Source organism: Balaenoptera acutorostrata, chromosome 13 (assembly GCF_949987535.1).
Source record: "Balaenoptera acutorostrata chromosome 13, mBalAcu1.1, whole genome shotgun sequence".
Lineage (NCBI taxonomy): Eukaryota > Metazoa > Chordata > Mammalia > Artiodactyla > Balaenopteridae > Balaenoptera > Balaenoptera acutorostrata.
The window spans coordinates 74,856,656-74,874,436 of record NC_080076.1 but is presented as its reverse complement, the minus strand read 5'-3'; the positions used below and the strand labels follow the sequence as shown (position 1 = coordinate 74,874,436).

The following is a 17,781-nucleotide window of genomic DNA, read 5'->3' as shown; positions in this document are numbered from 1 at the left end:
GAGTCAGATGGCCCAGGTTTAATTCCAGGCCCTGCCCCTCCCGGCTGTGTGACCAAGGGCAAGTGACCTAACCTCTCTGGGCCTTAGCAGCCTCATTTATAAAATGGAGATAAGAGAATGTGGTGAGGAGTCAGTAATGTGTGTAGAAGTCTTAAAACAACGTGCGGCCCATGAATGTTAGCTATTTGTATTATAGGACTTGGTGATCACATCTAAACATATCAGTTATGACTTCACAGACTTTTAGTAGTAGTATCTATATATTGTATGACAAAACCACTGAATATCTTGTTTTACAAGGTCCTGGTCCTGTTCAATTACTTACAAATATTCAGAGGAGGAAAAAAAGTGCACTGTGCAAGAAAAGGGCTTTAGAACAGCCCAGCCTTAGCAAGTGAGTCAATGGATTCTGACATATGGAAAGAAAAAACTTAAAATGATGGACGCTATTATATTCTCAAAGGAGAAGAAACGTGGTGGAATGCCTAGATGACCCTCCTGGTGGATCACAGTGTGAACTGCAGCCACAGTGGGACAGGGGAAGGATGCTGGGACGGAAAGACGACTTGTGTTCTTGAGAGGTGGAAGACAGGGGAGCTAGAGGACGCTGCTGAGCTCCTGGGCTCAGGCGTCTGTGTCACTCCTCCGCTGTCTCGGACAGAGGAGAGGGTGGGCGATGCTGCTGGAATGAGCGGCTCAGGTGACTCAGGAGAGGGAGCTGCAGTAAACCTGATTCTAGGAAAACGTGTGTTATGACTCATTAAGTACATCTCTATGTAGCTCCTCTCAAAGTATGTAACGAACGTATGACCGTTACCTAGATAATTTGTTCTACTTCTTTAATCATAGCATAACCGGTTGGATTCTGTTCCTGTTATGAAGGTCTAGCCTCTAGAGGTGTGCTGTCCAGTGCAGTAGCCACTGGCCACACGTCAGGGGCTACTGAGCACCTAAAATGTGGCTAGGCCAAATTCCTATGTTTTAAGTGTAAAATATCCACCACTTTCTGAGGACTCAGCACGGAAAGAAAAATTAATAAATTATCTAATTTTAATTAAAATAAATAATTTAAAAGTATTGATTCCATGCAAAAATGATAAATTTGGATATAGCAGTTTAAATAAAATATATTGTTAAACTCAATTTCCCCTTTCTTTTGACTTATTTAATGTGGTTCTCATCATATTTCTATTGGACGGTGTAGACCAGCCTTGTCCAATAGAACTTTTGGTGATGATGAAAATGTTTCACATTTGTGCTGTCAGTATGGTTTTCAACTAGTCATGTGGCCCCTGAGGACTTGAAATGTGGCTAATGAAACCAAGGAACTGAATTCTTAATTTTATTTAATTTTAATAAATTTCCATTTAAACAGCCCCATGTGGCTAATGGTTAGTAGAAAACACAGTCTAGACCAGGTCGGCAAACTGTGGCCCACAGGTCAAAAACTGCCCACTGCCTGTTTTTGTAAATAAAGTTTTATTGGAACACACAGCGATTCTCATTTGTGTATGTACTGTCTATGGCTGCTTGGCGGCTACAGTGGCACAGTAGTTGTGACAGAAGCTGCATAGCCCACAGAACCGAAAATATTTACTAGCTGACCTTTTGCAGAAAAAGTTTGCCAACCTATAATCTAGACCATTTTTCAAATTGGCATTCCATGGAAAATGATTCCAAAGGAGGGTAACAGACATATTCCATCATCTAAAACTTGGGCGAGAGAACTCCATGTTCAGACATGTTTGGGTCAAATCAGGTTAAACAAGCCCAAAGAGTTTGCTACCACAGGATCTGTCGGAGCTTTCAGCAGGAAGGTGCCCGGTGAATTAGCAGGAAGGGGCAGACAGGCAGCTTTACCAAGCTGGTTTGACCATAACACTCCTTCTTTCCCAAGTTATTATTATCTTGGGGATTAAGATTATCTCAGATTATCAAGCTATCTTATTAACAACTCCCCAAGTTACTGCTCCTTTCAACAGTTTAAGTATGTTCTGGACCCATTAACAAGCACAGCTCTTTACACTTGGCAGTTCTCAGACTTGCTGGTATGATTTCTATCAGGAAATATTTAGCTGCTTAAGTACTTTACATCTCCAAACTGACTAAGTGAAGATAAATATCACATCCTCTCTGGTCCTCCAAACTCCAGTGTCTTAAACCCGTGTTCGCAACACTATTCCCTGAATCCTTTCACCCTGCCCTTTGCTGGGCCTCTTTCAGCTCTTAGGTTTCCTTTCTCAATTAAAAGCTCAAAAGGAAAAATGGTCGTATCTTGGTCCCTGGCAGAATAAAGCAATTCATTTTGAATAGCTTCCCTCAAATCATGATGCAAAAACATTCAAGGGTACAGTCGGAAGATTAAGAACAGGGCAGTCACAGATGTGTCACTTTCATCAAGAACAACACTTCCTGTAAATTCTAACAAAGTGGGCAAGCCCGTACCTAATACAAGTAACAAGAGAAGAAAAGCAGGAGGAGCAGGCCTTCAGAAGCACGCCAGCTCCTCAGGTGCAGTTTCTTACTTACCGCATTGCTAGGGAAAAGGCTGCTGTTAAAGTGCCTTTGGACAGACAAGGTCGGGGTCTCGCCAGGCCACGGGTTAACAATACCTGCAAAGAACACTGTAATTGGTCAGGGGGCGACGCCAACTTTATATTCATGTGCACGTAAAAAATGCACAATAAGTGCTTCAGATAAAAAACTGTATCGGAATGTTTCTAAAAAATGAAAGAAAAGCAATAGGTATGTATGGAGGTTCACTGTACCACTCTCTCTCTCTACTTTAAATACTACACTTGAGTTTTTAAAAATAATAGTTAAAAAAATTAGCAGCCGATAAAAAGAACACCAGATTTAAAATCTCAATTATTTTAGAAGCAATTCAGAGTTATGGTGTCAAGTAGACGCTCCCACTGAGATGAACTGTTGAGAATCCACCTTTGGCTGCCACAGCACCTCGCAGGGTTGTCGTGAGGAGAAAGTGAAACCCAACCAGGAAAGAGCCCATCTCAGTGCCAGGCGGGAGGACGGCCTAGATCAATGTCACTTCTCAAACTCGAGAATTCCAAAGTATCAATACTTTTCAACAGTGATTAGTTACATTTCTGACAATTCCCTGGATGTACGAACTGGCACGATCGCATGCAGTGTGGACGGAAGGCTGTTTGAGGACACAGAGCTAGAAAGACGATTCCAGACACCAACCAAGAAGGAACCTGAGGGAATACATCCTGAGGCCTCCTGCCTGCGTTTAAGTCTCAAATGACCGGATCATCCTCGCCGTCAACAATGGAGCACAATGAAGGGGTCCCAGTCACTGCCCTCCCTTCACACAAACCGCGAGGGTCTCAGAGCCGGGGTTGGGGAGGGAGGAGAGGGCGCTTCCTGCAGAAAGCGCTTCTGTGAGGAGGGCAGCAGATATGCCGAAACCAGAGGTAAAAACCCAAGTTCAGGTATGGAGAGTGAGTCCCATGTTAGGGATGGGGTCACAGACCTGCAGCACAGAATAAAATCCATGCTGGTTGAGATGGCCCATTATATTTGCACAAATGCGGTTCATGGCTGGTCGAAGACTCTCACCTAAATGAAGAAAAAAGTCTGAGAAAAAAAATCTCTGGCCATAATGTGAACTGTTTACATGCCCCAGGCCCCAGGCCCCAGGCTGTAAGGAAACGTGAGCTCCTCTGGCTTGCCTTCCTGCTCCCCTTGGGTCTGGCACCAGAGGACAGGGAGACGCCACATCTCCAGAATTCTCTCTCCTGCAAGGCCCGGTGGAAGTGTAACCTCTTAGGTGACGGGACCTATGGTTTCCCAGAAGTATCATCCCCGGCCTCCAAGCTCCTGCAGCACATTTTCTACTTCCCTCCGAGGGCCTGGCACTTTCTACCCCCGGTGGCTACCTCCTCTCCCCACTGGGATACAAGCCCTCTGGCAGGGCCCAGAACGCACCGAGTTTTAAATCCCCCCCAGAGTCCAGGATCATGACTTAAATGAACCCCCCTTCCTGGCCTGGAGCCTTAGCACACAGTTTCCTCTGCTTCAGAGTCGTGCCCCACCTCTGTGCTCTGCAAACTCCACCTCCCCCTGCAGCTCTCAGCTCAGATGTCACTGCTTCGGGAAAGGCCGAGCCCCAAACAAGGCAAGGCCTCCCTCCCCACTGCACTCTCGTTTCTCCTGGGCTCTTCCTTCCAAGCGCCCCTTGTCACGCTGTTGTCATGACCTACATACCCACGCATACTACTCAGATACTCATATATATATGACCTCTCTTTAGTGTCTGTCTCCTCCCCACTCCGCCAGACTCAGGTGCTGCGAGGAAGGGCAGGCACACAGAGTTCAGCACCTAAAGCCCCTGGAGGGCAGTGACCTCTCCCCTATCTCCAGTGCCTGCAGAGCGTCTGGCACACAGCAGGCTACTGGGTGAATGGATAAATGAAGTGAATGTATGAAACACGTAAGGCCGAGTTCAGTGTTCAAGGAAGAAGGCAGCTTTACCATGCAATTTTATGCGCAAAATAGAATTATTTGCTGCCGAATATTCTCCAACTGAAATGACGAGGCTTAAGTAAATATTATCAATCTGGAGGCTGAGGTGCTGTGGGAGTTGTAACAAATGAGCTCAGAGGGACTGTGCCTTCAAACGTAAATTCCAGGAAGGGAGAGAGTTGAGCACACGATACTGAACTTATCCTAGATACCACAGTGCAACATCTCCACGTGTGTAGTTCTAGGGCCTTCCCTGAGGCTTGTGGCAGCAAAAATACTCCTTGAAAAGGTCCCCGAACTCTCCACGGAAATGCTACTTAGGAAAGATTTTGAAGCAAGTCCCACAGACCTTTTCCCCGGAGAATTTTCCATGTTGAAGTGTCTGTAAAGGTGACAAGCATCGTGAGGTACAGTGTGATGAGTTTGGAGTCTTGTAAAATTTCAGGCTAAAAACAATAAAGAGAGTAAGATTAAGACACACGCCCTCCAGTCCAAGACAGCAGCACAACCATTTTACAACTTTTCTGAATGCAAACAAACGAGTCAGGATTCTAAGTCTTTATTCTTTTTCTCTTGAGGAATGACCACTATAGGAGTTAAACAACAGGGATTTCAGCACACTAGTGCTTGACCATAGAATTGAAATACTCTTGGGAATGGAGAATTGAGAATTCTTAGAAAACAAGATGACCAGGGCTGGCCTACTACGTGTATGCATTTAGTATTTAACATATGTATGCATGTACACTGGAGCAACAGAGTATAAATGCAATTGAACATAACAAGGACTCTGGGCTCAGACTTTTGGCTTTACCACTTACTAGCTGTGTGATCTTGGGCAAGTTTCTTAACCTCTCTGTACTTCAGCTTCCTCCTCTGTTGACTAGGGACAGTAACACTGCTTTCTTCGTTTAGTTGTGAGAAATAAATGGATTAATGAATATAAAGCACTAAGAACAGTGCCTCGCACACAGAGAACACTATGTATTGATACTATTGGCTATTACTATAATGATGACTATAATTCATGCTTGATGCTGGGTCAAGGCCAAGAAAGCCCTTCACAAATGCCTTGGGAGAGTTGTCTGGGAATGGATCACTGGGTGCTCTGGGGACATATGCTCCATTGCTCAGTTACTACCAGAGTCCTTGCCAAGCCTCTGCCCCTGAAACTTCTCCCTCCCTACGTGCAAAGTGGAAATGGCTGCTATTTGTGCACACTCACTCCCCTGCCCACCTTCCCATAACACAAGGTAGGCACTGGACCAGGCGGGGCTGGTGGCAGTACCCCACCCATCTTGCCACTGTGACCAGTTCAGTGTTGAGACCAGGAGCCCACTGGACCTTTATGAGTCCTCCCAGATTTCTGAATCAATGGGGGAAGCCTCCCTTTTCTCTTTGGTCAAGACAGAGTTAGGATGTGAGGCTAGAACTGCCAGCTGCCATGATTACAGTGGGAGAGGACAAGGTGATTCCAAAAGGGAGCACACATGAAAGAAGCAAAGAGAGGGAAAATCCAGAAGGCCCCTGGCTCTAGTATGTATTACCAGCTGCACTCATGTTGGATTTCTGCACTGTAACAAGGGGCCTGACTAGTATAATAATGCCAGCTACAAAGTATCCACTATATCAAAAGCACTGAAAGGAAGACAAGATTCCCTGGCATCAAGACTGTGGTAAGTGCAGGTCAATGTTCAAAATAACATGCATGAAAGAAGCTCTCAAGTTGATAACAGCATCTAACTCACTCTCTCTGGGAACAGGGGCTCCAGTAATTCTTTACTAGACTCCAACTGATACATCACAAAGGTATAACCTATGAGGGAACCATGAGGACTCTGAAAATACATTCTACAGGCCTCAAGTGGGAGGGATAGATTTACAGTCTTGTTTTTATTTTTTACCTTGAGCTGCTCAAGAAACTCACAGCAATACCACAGAATGTCTTTGATCTGTTTAATCCATAGGAGGGTGAGATCCTTGGAAAGAGCCAGGGACACGTACCATACCTACAAGCAGGAAAAAGAGAAATGTAATGGGCAGTTACAGGGATCAAATGACACACATTCCAGCTATTGGAATGGGACCAATTAGCTAGGTCCAGAGCCAGATAAGGCAGGGGGATGAACAGATAAATAAGCAGCAAGGAGGACTTATTTTAACACTAAACCCAAAGGTAAAAATAGCCTGGTAAGCGGATTTACCGTCCTGAGTATGAGGCAAGAGCAGAACACAGCTTCTTGGATAATGCAAAGACTAAGGAATTCACCTGTACTTTGTTAATGTTTTCGATCCATTACTTATTTGCACATGGGTGTGAACATGCAGAGTCATACACAACAGTCAGAACATTCAACAGGAATTTTCAGAGGCAAACAGGCCAGCTTGAGGGGTCGTGGGAGACTTTCTGGCTTCCGCCCCACTTACCTTGGGTTCATTCTCAGCATCCATGCTGCTCAGGATGCAGCGACACAACTTCTCAAATCTCTGCAGAGAGGCAGAATGGGGGGTTATAAATTCTCACAATGAATGGAGAAATCAGAAAGCAGCAAATGTTCCGTGGGCCCCTGGCATGCATGTGCCGGCCTGATGCCAGATGACTCACGTCGGGATCCTATTTAATTCCGACTTGTAGATGTGAAGACTGAGGATCAGGAAGCCTAAGGAAAGGCTCTCAAACTGGTGACCTGCAGGCAGGATGAGCCCTACACGTGTTTTAGACTGGGGCTCCTTTTGAAAAACAAGATCAACCTGGCAAAGTTGGCCTGGATTCCTGCAGACTAGCAGCTGTCTCCTAAATTGTGCTCAGCCATTTGCCATTTTGTAAGCACCACGGATACGGACTTTTGCCTCACAAACTGTCCTATCATCACTTTCATCTTGAAATGCAAAAGCAAGAAAAGTGGTACACTCAGGCTGTACCAACCCTGGATCCACCCTTAAAAGAGGTGTGGCCCTGGCTGCTGCCCTCCCAGACTGAGTTTCCTCCTCTGTAAACAGGCGTCACCGCCCTGCGCCTGCCTGTCCTCATCTGCGTGACTGTTTACTGCCAGTGTCCTTCTCTCTCCTGCTGGGCTACAGGCTCCTCGAGGCTACAGACCTTGCCCACTTTGTTTCCTTCTGGGGCCCCGTACCCAGAAGAGGGTCTGGCACATGTGAAGCTCAGCAGTGATGGATGCCTAACCCCCAGGAACACAGAAGCCCTCCTCATCAAGGGTCTCCTTAGTACTGCTACAGATGACTAGCCGCTCCCCTGGAATTTTACTTTCTAGGCTGATTTTTCTAACTCCAAAGGTACAACTAGCCTGTTTTGTTTGGTTTGCAGGATTTTAAGAGAAATTTCAAATTAGCAGCCAATTTTTACAAATTAGAAGACTGAGTGTCAAAGAGCTCTGGAGTGTCTTTAAAAAAATCAGAGTATCAGTCCCCCAGCGGCTAGAGCAGAGGAGCGGCCACCCCTTTGATGGCAGGCCACAGCCCACCTCTTCCTCCGATGTCCTCACCACCGCCTGTCAGTTACCATTTATCATGACTTGTACCATGTGTGTCTCATAAATCTGCTAACCTACGCATCTGAGGACAAGTGCCTGTAAGAGTCAATGTGAAAACAATCGTGATGATTCCCAGCACTGGGCATAATCCCTACGAAACAGGTTCCAAGAAAACAAAAGGGGCAGGATGCGGGGGTAACAGAACCTGTCTCATAGAGTTGCTGTCAGGACTAAATGAGTTAACATCTATCAAATACTTATAAAAAGATCTGACACATAACAAGCACGATGTGAGTTTGCTATTATTATTGTACCTCATCATCCTCTTTAATTCTGAACAAGAACAGCAGTTTCCTGGCAGTCTTAAAAATACAAAGTGCACTTCTTTTACTGGACCCAGAGTCATCTTCTTTAAAAAACTCATCAATCTCTCTCCTAGGGAGGGAAGGGTAAAAAAAGACGTTTTAAATTAGGAGCTCATAGCAGCTGGAAGGCTGTTCAAGAACTGTAAGAGAAGAGCAATCGGTTTTGTTTGTGTTTTTTTTTGCTATGAATTGGAAACAAAAGAAAACGTGCTGAGGAGCTACTGACACCCACCTGATTTCCCTTTGCAGTCGACGCCGACAGAGAAAACTCCGTACGTGGGCCTGAATCTCCACAGCTGCCCTCTCCCGCTCCTTCTGCACCAGCCTTTCCTCTCGAGCCTGACGGGCTCTATCAATGAACCAAGCTCTCGAGGTCTGAGAAACCGTGAACATGTTTGCAAACTTGCACAAACCCTGCAAGGAAAATGGCAAGTGGCTGATGTAGGTCATTATATGAAAAACACTCACGGAAAGGGGCTCAGGAGCAAAGAGCAGGAAGGAACTTGGGCAGCAGCAGAAAGCTACTCGGGACCCCCCAGCTCCCTCCCAAAGGGCTGATAGCTGTCCCCGCACAAGTCCCAACTTCCTGTCGGCTCCTTTCATGCAACTCCCCAGACCAGCGATGCTTTTTCCTGTATTAAGTAATCACTTTTTTTTTTTTTTTTTTTTAATACATTGATTTATTTATTTATTTATTTTTGGTTGTGCTGGGTCTTCGGTTCGTGCGAGGGCTTTCTCTAGTTGCGGCAAGTGGGGGCCACTCTTCATCGCGGTGCGGGGACCGCTCTTCATCGCGGTGCGCGGGCCTTTCACTATCGCGGCCCCTCCCGTTGCGGGGCACAGGCTCCAGACGCGCAGGCTCAGTAGTTGTGGCTCACGGGCCCAGCCGCTCCGCGGCATGTGGGATCTTCCCAGACCAGGGCTCGAACCCGCGTCCCCTGCATTAGCAGGCAGACTCTCAACCACTGCGCCACCAGGGAAGCCCCATCACATTTTTTTAAGAGAAAGAACAGAGTGCCTGGCATAGGGTCCGGCTCTGCAATGGTTTAATGAATAAACAAAGCATGAATCAATTCCACCCACAAAGCTCTAACTCAAACCAGGCATCCTCTAAGTCAAAGGTCCCTGGATATTTCACTGAGCAGTCAACTTTTATTTTGCCAAGTAAAGACTTGAGGGAAAAACATTAAACATAATTATTACTGTCACCATTATCTTATTCATCCATTCACTCAACAAATATTTACTGATACCTACTTTGTGCCCAGCACAAAAGAAGCCTTTCATTTTTTTTTAAAGGGCCATTTAAACACTAAAAAAGCCAAAGGTACATGATTCCAGAATGCCAGACAATCCATTAAATCGAACATGTTTGGTTTTAAGCGTAAATTATTCTGTTGTCCTCGCCGTTCCCATCCTGCCAAGGGCTGAGGAAGACGTTAGAGCAGAAAGGCCCCCATGCACGGACTGGTATTTTTGGACAGAGGCTCTAAATTAGCCATTACGTTTTAATCTAAATCATCAGTAACTGTCTTTTCCCAAAGGGATGGCTTTGGCTATCAGCCTAGAGCACATAGCACTGATCCACAGAGCCTCCCACACTGAGATGATGTCTTTAGATGCTTGAAAACTTTGTCATTCTATCCAAAATATATAATCAGACCAGCTGACACGAGCACTGAAATGAATTACTCAGAAATCTAGACTTCTTGTAAACCATCTCTTTACCAGGTTACCTCACTCAAAGCAGTGTCCACGTGAAAACATCAAGGATAAAAAGGTCACGAGAGGCTCCTCCCATGTCAACACATCGGGGGACCTCTGTGGCCCCTGTTCGACACTGATTCACATCTGTTAAACAGTAAGGCTTTTCCTACACGTGGGTCTCTCATCAGTAATTCTCAAGACAAACGAACATGGAGACAGTCCCTCATGGGGTGTCGGGGGGGAGGAAGCAGAAGAGAGAGCCTCTTCCCAATAGTAAAACAGGAGGTTGCACACAAACTGTGACTAAGTACCTGTAAGACCATCTTGAAGCTTTTACCTGATGACGGGAGGGAGCGTGAGAAGACAGGCAATAAAAAGGTACCAGTCTTCCAAACCATTCACTCTGCCCCAGAAGTGGAAGTCAGGAGCACTCACCTGAGGACCTGCCGGTGACGCAGAAATGTCAGGTAATCAGTCATTAGTGATTTTGCACAGGGCTCACAGCTGAGGACAGCTTCTCACTTCAGAGGAGCTTGTGTTTTCTGGCAGAAGCAGAAGAAAAAAAATCCAGATTTAGGATTAGTTTTATAGGTAGGCATCATATATCCTCCTCACTGAGAAAAAGTAATAAAGACAGTGCCTCTGGTTTTAAAAAAACATCTGTGTCCTCTTTAGTTAATGTTGGATCTAAATGGTAGACGTATCTCCCCAGTCCTCACAGTTTAAAGGGAATAGGTTGAGAATAAGCCCAAAGTTGCTGAATTAAAGCTGTAAATGTTTTGTGATGGCAACCAAGAATAACAGAGGGGATGACATGTTTAAAAGCCATTGCAAATTATGTTTGACATTTTCAGCAAGTTGGAAAATTATTTACGTCTAAGAAATGAAAAGGAGGCTGGCTGCGAACCAACACTGTGACAGAGTCCAGGGTCATACTGCTTGCCACACGACAGGCCAATAAATCGAGAGACGAGTTGATGGGGCAAGGAAGAGCGATTTTATTTGGAAAGCCAGCAAACTGAGAAGATGGTGGACTCATGCCCCAAAGAACCATCTTGCCTGAGTTAGAATTCAGGCTTCTTTTATACTAAAAGGGGAGTAAAGTCAAACATTTCCTGGTTCTGGTCAGCCTCCAGAGGGGATGTGTTAATTTCTTCCTCCCTGCAGTCATTCAGAGGTGGGCCCGGTCAGGATGTTTCCTGTGAGCTAAACAAATGTATTTTAGCTTAATGCTCATTACCTGGGAGGCAGGGTTCCCAGAGGTGGGCCATTATGTATAATTTAAGCTTACAGGCAACATCCCTTTAGTGATTAACTTGTAATAGAATACAAAGGGTTCTTCCCTATTACAACATGATCCCAATTACTTAACGAAAGAGAAAAAATCACGTGCGCAGGTAGATACAAAACTGGGGGGAAAAAACACTTTAGGAATGGTTGTTTTAACTAGTGAATATAACAAAAGAGAAGCAGACTCACAGATACAGAGAACAACTGGTTACCAGTAGGGCGAGGGAAGGAGGAAGGGGCAGTATAGGGGTAAGGGATTAAGAGGTACAAACTGTAAGGTATAAAATATGGTACAAGGATCTTTTGTACAACATGGGGAATATAGCCCGTATTTTATAACTACAAATGGAGTAAAACCTTTAAAAATTGTGACTCACCATATTATACACCTGTAACTTATATATAATATTGTACACCTGTAACATATATAATATTGTACATCAAGTATACTTCAATATTAAAAAAAAAAGAATGGTTGTTTTGAGGTAGGGGAACTGTGGGAAATTTTGCTTCCCTAACTAGTCTGTTTTCCGAATTCTCCACAGAATGCATGCGGTAGGGTGACATGGCACTGTGAGTCACACAGAGCTGGAGCCAGCCCCTAGCTCTGCCATGTACCGCGGGGGGAGATTATCTCGGAGTCGTTCTGTCTTGTCTGTTAATCAGCTTAGAGGTCGATCATGAGCACTGAATGAGATGATGACATCAAGCACCTACTGAGGTGGCTGACGGGGCCCACAGTCAGTCTAATTGACGTATTATTTTTATAGACGCAAAGATTTTCTTTTTTAAAACTTTTCAGCAGAGGCCCTCATCTGTACAGGCACTATGGTTCTCTGGGTAGGAAATAACAGTCACCCGTTAAGAGTTTTTTCTATCTCTGGGTGCACTAAGACTCACCAGTCTTGTCACTTGGGCTATGAACCCTGGGCCCTGTTTATATTGGGTAACAGCTTCAAGGTCCTGAGAGCTACAAACAAGCCGGCCCAAGCCATGAGCACAATGGTATACTCTTTCCTTAACGTGGAGACAGTCCCTCTTGGGGGGCAGGGGGAGGAAGGGGAGGGAGCAGAAGGAGAAGAGAGCACTTTTTCCCAATAGAAAAACAGGAGGTTGCATGCCAACTGTAACTAAGTATCTCTAAGACTATCTCAAAACTTCACCTCTCCCAGCGGGCCCTGCAGGATAAGATCCCTTCCTTGAGATCATCATCCCCTCGGCAACGCTATATGTTGGTTTCTGTTTACACCACATAATGGTCTATACTTTGCAGTTCTTCAAATTCTTTTTCACCTCCTCTACCTGCATAACATCTATTACAGTTCATCAATCAAATAAAAACATATCAGAAGTATTTATTAAGTACTTACTCTGCTAAATGTCCTGGAGAATCAAAGAAAAGGCTGTGTGTAGAAAAGGCTGTGTGTAGCAGATAAAGCCTTGGATCAAAGTAGCCCTTCGTTCTCTCTAGTTCTCGTTCTACCTTATTTGGCCAAGTTACTTATCCTCTCTAGGCCTCAGTTTCCTTATCTGTAAATTGAGGATAATAATAGTACCTGCCTCCTAGAGTTGCTAAAAGGATTAAATGAAAATTTACCCTTCTTGTATCTCGATTTACTCATCAGGATAGTGTGATTAGATTAAATGGGAAAATGTTAATAAGGAGTATCTGAAAGCAGATAGCAGGTAAGTGAACTTTACCGTTCTGTCCCTAAGAAGTTTACAATCCAGTTAGGGAAACAAAAATGTTATAGGTGGAAAGATTAGGAAACAAGAGATTGGTGATAACCAAGATGGTCTGAAAAGCAAAAGGAAACATGTTGATTTGAGTACCCACTGCCTGTCAAGTCCTTTCTATGTGATCTCATCTAACAAGAAGAGCAACCCTATAAGATCATTTAATATCTCCCATAATCCCATTTAATATCTCCCATAATCCCAAAAGGGGCAGAGTCAATATTTTAATACTGAGTCAGGACTCTTCGCTACTTCTATAGTTCCATGAGACTGTTCAAAATCAATCTTTTCTGGATCAGGCCAACTTCATGGAGCACTATGAAAGAGCCTGACAGTCTAGAGAGTGTAGTCCAAAGGTGAAGCACCATAAATAACTGCTATCTGAGCCCAAGACAATTTTCCGCTCATGGTGGGAATAGCTGGGCAGCCAAGTTGAATGACCATCACCATTTGTTAAGGGTGGATCATGGTTCAGACACTGTACAGATATTTAACCACCTCTGTCTTTTCAGCTCTATCAGGTCTCAACAGTCTAACCTTCTTAAGAATTAGCAACAGGTTTTGAAGGCTACAGCCTATGTAGGTGCATGCTATCAAATCCCACCTTCACACAGAGAAAATGAAATGTAGAGAGGGACATGACCTGTCAGAGGTCACTAGGCTCCTGAATTTGAACCCACTTCTAACCCCAAAGCAATTATTTATTTTAAGTGAAACAGAGAAGATCCAGGGACGCCACTATTCATGGAAGGCAAAGAAAAATCGAGAATGCAAGGCTGCCCGTGGGGCTAAGTTAAGAGTCAGATTACTACCAAGCTTTTCTTTATTGATATGATTAACACCAGCTGCTTCCATTGAGAGCTGAGTGTCAGACATGGCTCTAAAACTTGAATTACACAACACCCTTTGTGACACGAGCTAATTACTCCATCTTACACAGTTGGAAACTGAGGCTCACAGAGAAGGAATTCACCCAAGGTTACAGTGAGTAGGGTTCGAACTCCGGTTTGGGTGACTCCTGCGGCCCGGCGTCTTTCCTCGGCATCAACAACCACAATAACAAATCTTTTTCGTCCAGCGCTAGTCCGCTTTAAAGGCCTATTGCCCCTTTTTATCTCATTGACCCCAGAGATTAAAAAGGTCACGGAGAACCCCTCCCCCTCCCCACCCCCCACCGGAACCCGAAAGCCAACCCCCAGCACCTGCCCCTCCGACCAGGCGAAGCAGGGACCCAGCCCCAGGGGCACCTCCCTCCAAGTCCCCGGCCCCACTACCCAGGGAACCCACAACCCTGTTGCCACTCGCTACCCGCAGGCCGTAGACCTTTATCCGCTCGAGGCCCCCGCGGTCGGGGTCGAGGCCGCAGTTTACCACCGCCTCAGCCCAAGACCCCCGAGCTCTGCCTGACCCGGGGCAGCAGCCGAGGCCCGACCGCCATCTTGCCCCGGGGTGTTCACTCTGAGAGCTCCGTCGGGAAACAACTATCCATTCCCGAAAACGACAGTTCCGAAGAGCTTCTTCGTCCGGAAAGGAAAACCTCCCTGCACCTTGTCCTCCTCTATGGAAGCCGAAAAAGCGGAGCATTAGGAGCGGGATAAATGCCTGACCCAGCTGAGGAGAGATGCAACCCATTCCAGCCAGGAAACTTGGAAGGAAAGCGGCCGATATCTAGGAGTACAACGGACCCTTTAGGAAGATGTCCTCTGCGGGGCGGAAGTGGCGTGGCCGAGTGCGGAAGTTCCCGCCCCGGCCCCGCCTCCGCCTCAGGCTCACGCGAGCGGGGTGTTTCCTGTCTTTCTTAGTCCGGGTTTGGAGACTCCGGCGTCCTCCGGCTTTTCATGGTAAGGAGGGCGTTGCCCGCGGACTGGGGGCTCTGGGCGGGCGAGAGAGCGGGGCAGAGATAGAATAAAGGGGGCAGGGACCTAGAGGAGGGGGTTTGATGAGGGACTGTCGCGATAGGAGAGAGGCGGTTGGGGGAATGGATGGGGGGCGAGGCCGGGGGTGGGGGAAGGGCTCTGGACGGAGAAGTGTGTGTGTGTGCGTGTGTGCGCGTGTGCGTGTAGGGGAGTGCTGTCCCTGGCTGTTGGGGGATCCGGGAAAGGGCATTTGGGCTTGGGGAGTAGATATGTGCATGGATGAGTAGGGGGGGCAGTTTCTGAGACTTGAGCGCTGGTCGGAAATGAGGATTGGTGATTGTAAAGAACAAAGAGATGTCACTGAAGATGGACATCTGGAGTGGAAAATGAGGATTTGGGCAGGGTTGTGAAGGAGAATGGGTAGTTTATGAGAGGGCGAAGTGGGATTCCTTGGAGCGGAGTGTTCGGGGTTTTTGGAAGTTGTGCTAGAGTCTCTGGGTTTCGGTGAAGTGGGGACGAGGCTTCCAAGTGCGTCTGAACACACGGGCCAGTGGAGCGGAGGAAAGCAACCGAGGGAGCCCGCCGGCGGGCGTGCGCTTGGTGCTGGGAACTCCGCGGAGGTATGATGCCAGGGTCCTGAGGTCAGGGTACCTTCGCCACGGAATCCAGCGCCTTAATTAAGGCGCCTGGGTACCTATCTAGTCACTTGCGTCGAGACCCGGGGTGGCCACACCTAAGGAGCTGGATGTCTCACACTCTTATCTTCTAGCTGTGGGAAGTTTCTTTGTGCTTGGAATCTTTCAAGGGTCTGTTCTTGAATAGCCCTTTTTCTCTGGGTGGGAATGACCAAAGTTCAGCCCAGACCCTCTTTTTACTTGTTTGCCCCAAGTCTTTAACCTGGCAAGTGCCAGGGAACACCGGTCTCAAGGCCAATGTTGAAGAAAAAAATGATTCAGCCTGTATCTGACTTTGAACAGCTCCATTTTGTGCAAAGTAAGTTCCACTTGAGAGAGAGAAGTCATTAAAGCAGTGGATCTCAAACTGTGGTCTCCAGACCAGCAGCATCACCTGGGAACTTGTTAGAAATAGCCAAGTTTTCTAGACCTACCAGACTACTGAGTCGGTCTGGGGGTGGGGACCCACAATCTGTTTTAGCAAGCCCTGCAGGGGATGAGAGTGATGATTTCTTGATTTGAGCTCTGTAATGAGAGGTGCATGAGAGTGGGATTCAGAGGATCCAAATAGTTCTGGTACTTACTTTTCTCCCCTTAAAAATGGAGTGATGATAACTTTTTCCTCACTAGCCTGCTGAAAGAAATAGGCCAATGGTTTGTGTGCTCAACACAGGAAGAGAAAGTAATTCGACAAAACTCTTGGAAATAGCAGTGGCTGTCCTGTAAGTTTTGGATGCAGAATAATGCTGCAGTTATGTGGTTGGTTGAATTTATTTTTATTTTTTATTTTTTTCATAAATTATTTATATTTGGCTGCATTGGGTCTTCATTGCTGCGCGCGGGCTTTATCTAGTTGCGGCAAGCAGGGGCTACTCTTCGTTGTGGTGCGTGGTCTCTAGGCACGCGGGCTTCAGTAGTTGTGGCACACAGGCTCGGTAGTTGTGGCACACGGGCTTAGTTGCTCCGCGGCATGTGGGATCTTCTCGGACCAGGGCTCAAATCCATTTCCCTTAGCATTGGCAGGCGGATTCTTAACCACTGCGCCACCAGGGAAGTCCACTGGTTGAATCTAGTTTTGTTGAAATGGAACAGCAGACCTCTGAGTTGTAGAAGTGCCCTGATTTGGGGGGTAGGGGGAGTTTTATAATTAGCCTCAAGGCAGTGACTCTTAGCTAGTTAAAGAAACACCTGAGCTTTGTGGCTGCACATTAAAATCACTTGAAGAGCTTTTTAAACACTAGTTTCTGAGTTGCCGCGCCCTTCCCCAATTTGATTAATTGTTCTGGGTGAAGCCAAGGCATCAGCACTTTTTAAGTGCACCCAGGTGATTTCAGTGCAGCCAAGGCTGGGAAGCTCTGGCCTCAAGGACAACTTGAGCAAAAGGGAAACTACACTAAATGCTTAAACATTTATTCCTTGAGGGTTATTCTGAAGATTATAGCTTTAACTTCATTTTACAAGTTAGGAAGCTGAGACTCGGTGAAACCATTTGTCTGAACGTCACACAGAACTGCAGTTTAGGTTTGTTGAACTCTTGTTCAGACCTTCCACACACATCTCCAACACACACACACACACACACACACACACACACACGAGACAGTTCTACTGAGAGAGGTAGAGGAAACTTCGAAGCGTGAGGGATTTGGTGCCTTTTTTCCTGTTGTACTTGCCTGGGTCTCCTTTCGAGTCAAAGGTTTTACCCCTTAGGCTGATTTTTATTTTTTTAAGCATGCGTACAGTTGCTTCTTGTCTGTGTGTGGCCTGAAGCTGTGAAGCAGGGGCCTGCTTTTGTTTCTGATTTGGTTTGTTTTTCTGTGTGGTCAGGAATTCATAGGGCTCATAGAGCCAGAGGTTGGGGAGCTTCTCCAAGACCAGGAAGTTAAATGTAGGTTGATTGGAGTGGGGCGACACAGAACTTTTAGAACAGCGGGTTGAAATCTTGGCTGCACATTGGAATCACCTAGGGAGTTGGAATTCTAAAGTGCTATTGCCTAGCCACACCCCCAGACCAATTGCATCAGAATTTCCCTGAGTAGGGCCCAGGCATCAGGATTTTTTTAAAGTGGAGAGCCACTGTTTAGAATCAGCAATAGTATGCTCAGGGGAGGTGGGAAAGAGAAGCCTGGACTTATTGATCTAACTGGAATAAACTTCTGATTGAGTAGAATCA

At 46.2% G+C, this 17,781-nt stretch overlaps 2 protein-coding genes across 10 annotated transcripts in view; one reads left to right on the top strand and one right to left on the bottom strand.

Annotated features, from left to right (window-relative positions):
• Positions 1-14,548, bottom strand: part of UBE3B (ubiquitin protein ligase E3B) — a 56,138-nt gene extending 41,590 nt beyond the window's left edge. For 3 of the 7 annotated variants that reach the window (XM_007180101.2, XM_057526464.1, XM_057526463.1), the window contains exons 1-9: positions 14,387-14,547; positions 10,487-10,593; positions 8,577-8,758; positions 8,294-8,414; positions 6,916-6,975; positions 6,393-6,497; positions 4,838-4,934; positions 3,497-3,582; positions 2,530-2,612 (exon numbers count right to left, since the gene is read on the bottom strand). In XM_007180101.2, the coding sequence (XP_007180163.1) occupies positions 2,530-2,612; positions 3,497-3,582; positions 4,838-4,934; positions 6,393-6,497; positions 6,916-6,975; positions 8,294-8,414; positions 8,577-8,737 (713 nt within the window). In that variant the 5' untranslated portion in view covers positions 8,738-8,758; positions 10,487-10,593; positions 14,387-14,547. Of the gene's footprint in view, positions 1-2,529; positions 2,613-3,496; positions 3,583-4,837; positions 4,935-6,392; positions 6,498-6,915; positions 6,976-8,293; positions 8,415-8,576; positions 8,759-10,486; positions 10,594-12,711; positions 12,872-14,386 lie in introns of all 7 variants that reach the window. The other 4 variants (XM_007180098.2, XM_007180100.2, XM_007180099.2 and 1 more) reach the window with 4 other exon arrangements.
• Positions 14,549-14,825: 277 nt separating this feature from the next.
• The window catches only part of KCTD10 (potassium channel tetramerization domain containing 10), a 36,678-nt gene continuing 33,722 nt past the window's right edge, over positions 14,826-17,781 (top strand). For 2 of the 3 annotated variants that reach the window (XM_007180097.2, XM_007180096.2), the window contains exon 1: positions 14,826-14,919. In XM_007180097.2, coding sequence (XP_007180159.1) covers positions 14,917-14,919 — 3 coding nt within the window. In that variant the 5' untranslated portion in view covers positions 14,826-14,916. Of the gene's footprint in view, positions 14,920-15,215; positions 15,555-17,781 lie in introns of those variants that run through there. The other variant, XM_057526300.1, reaches the window with a different exon arrangement.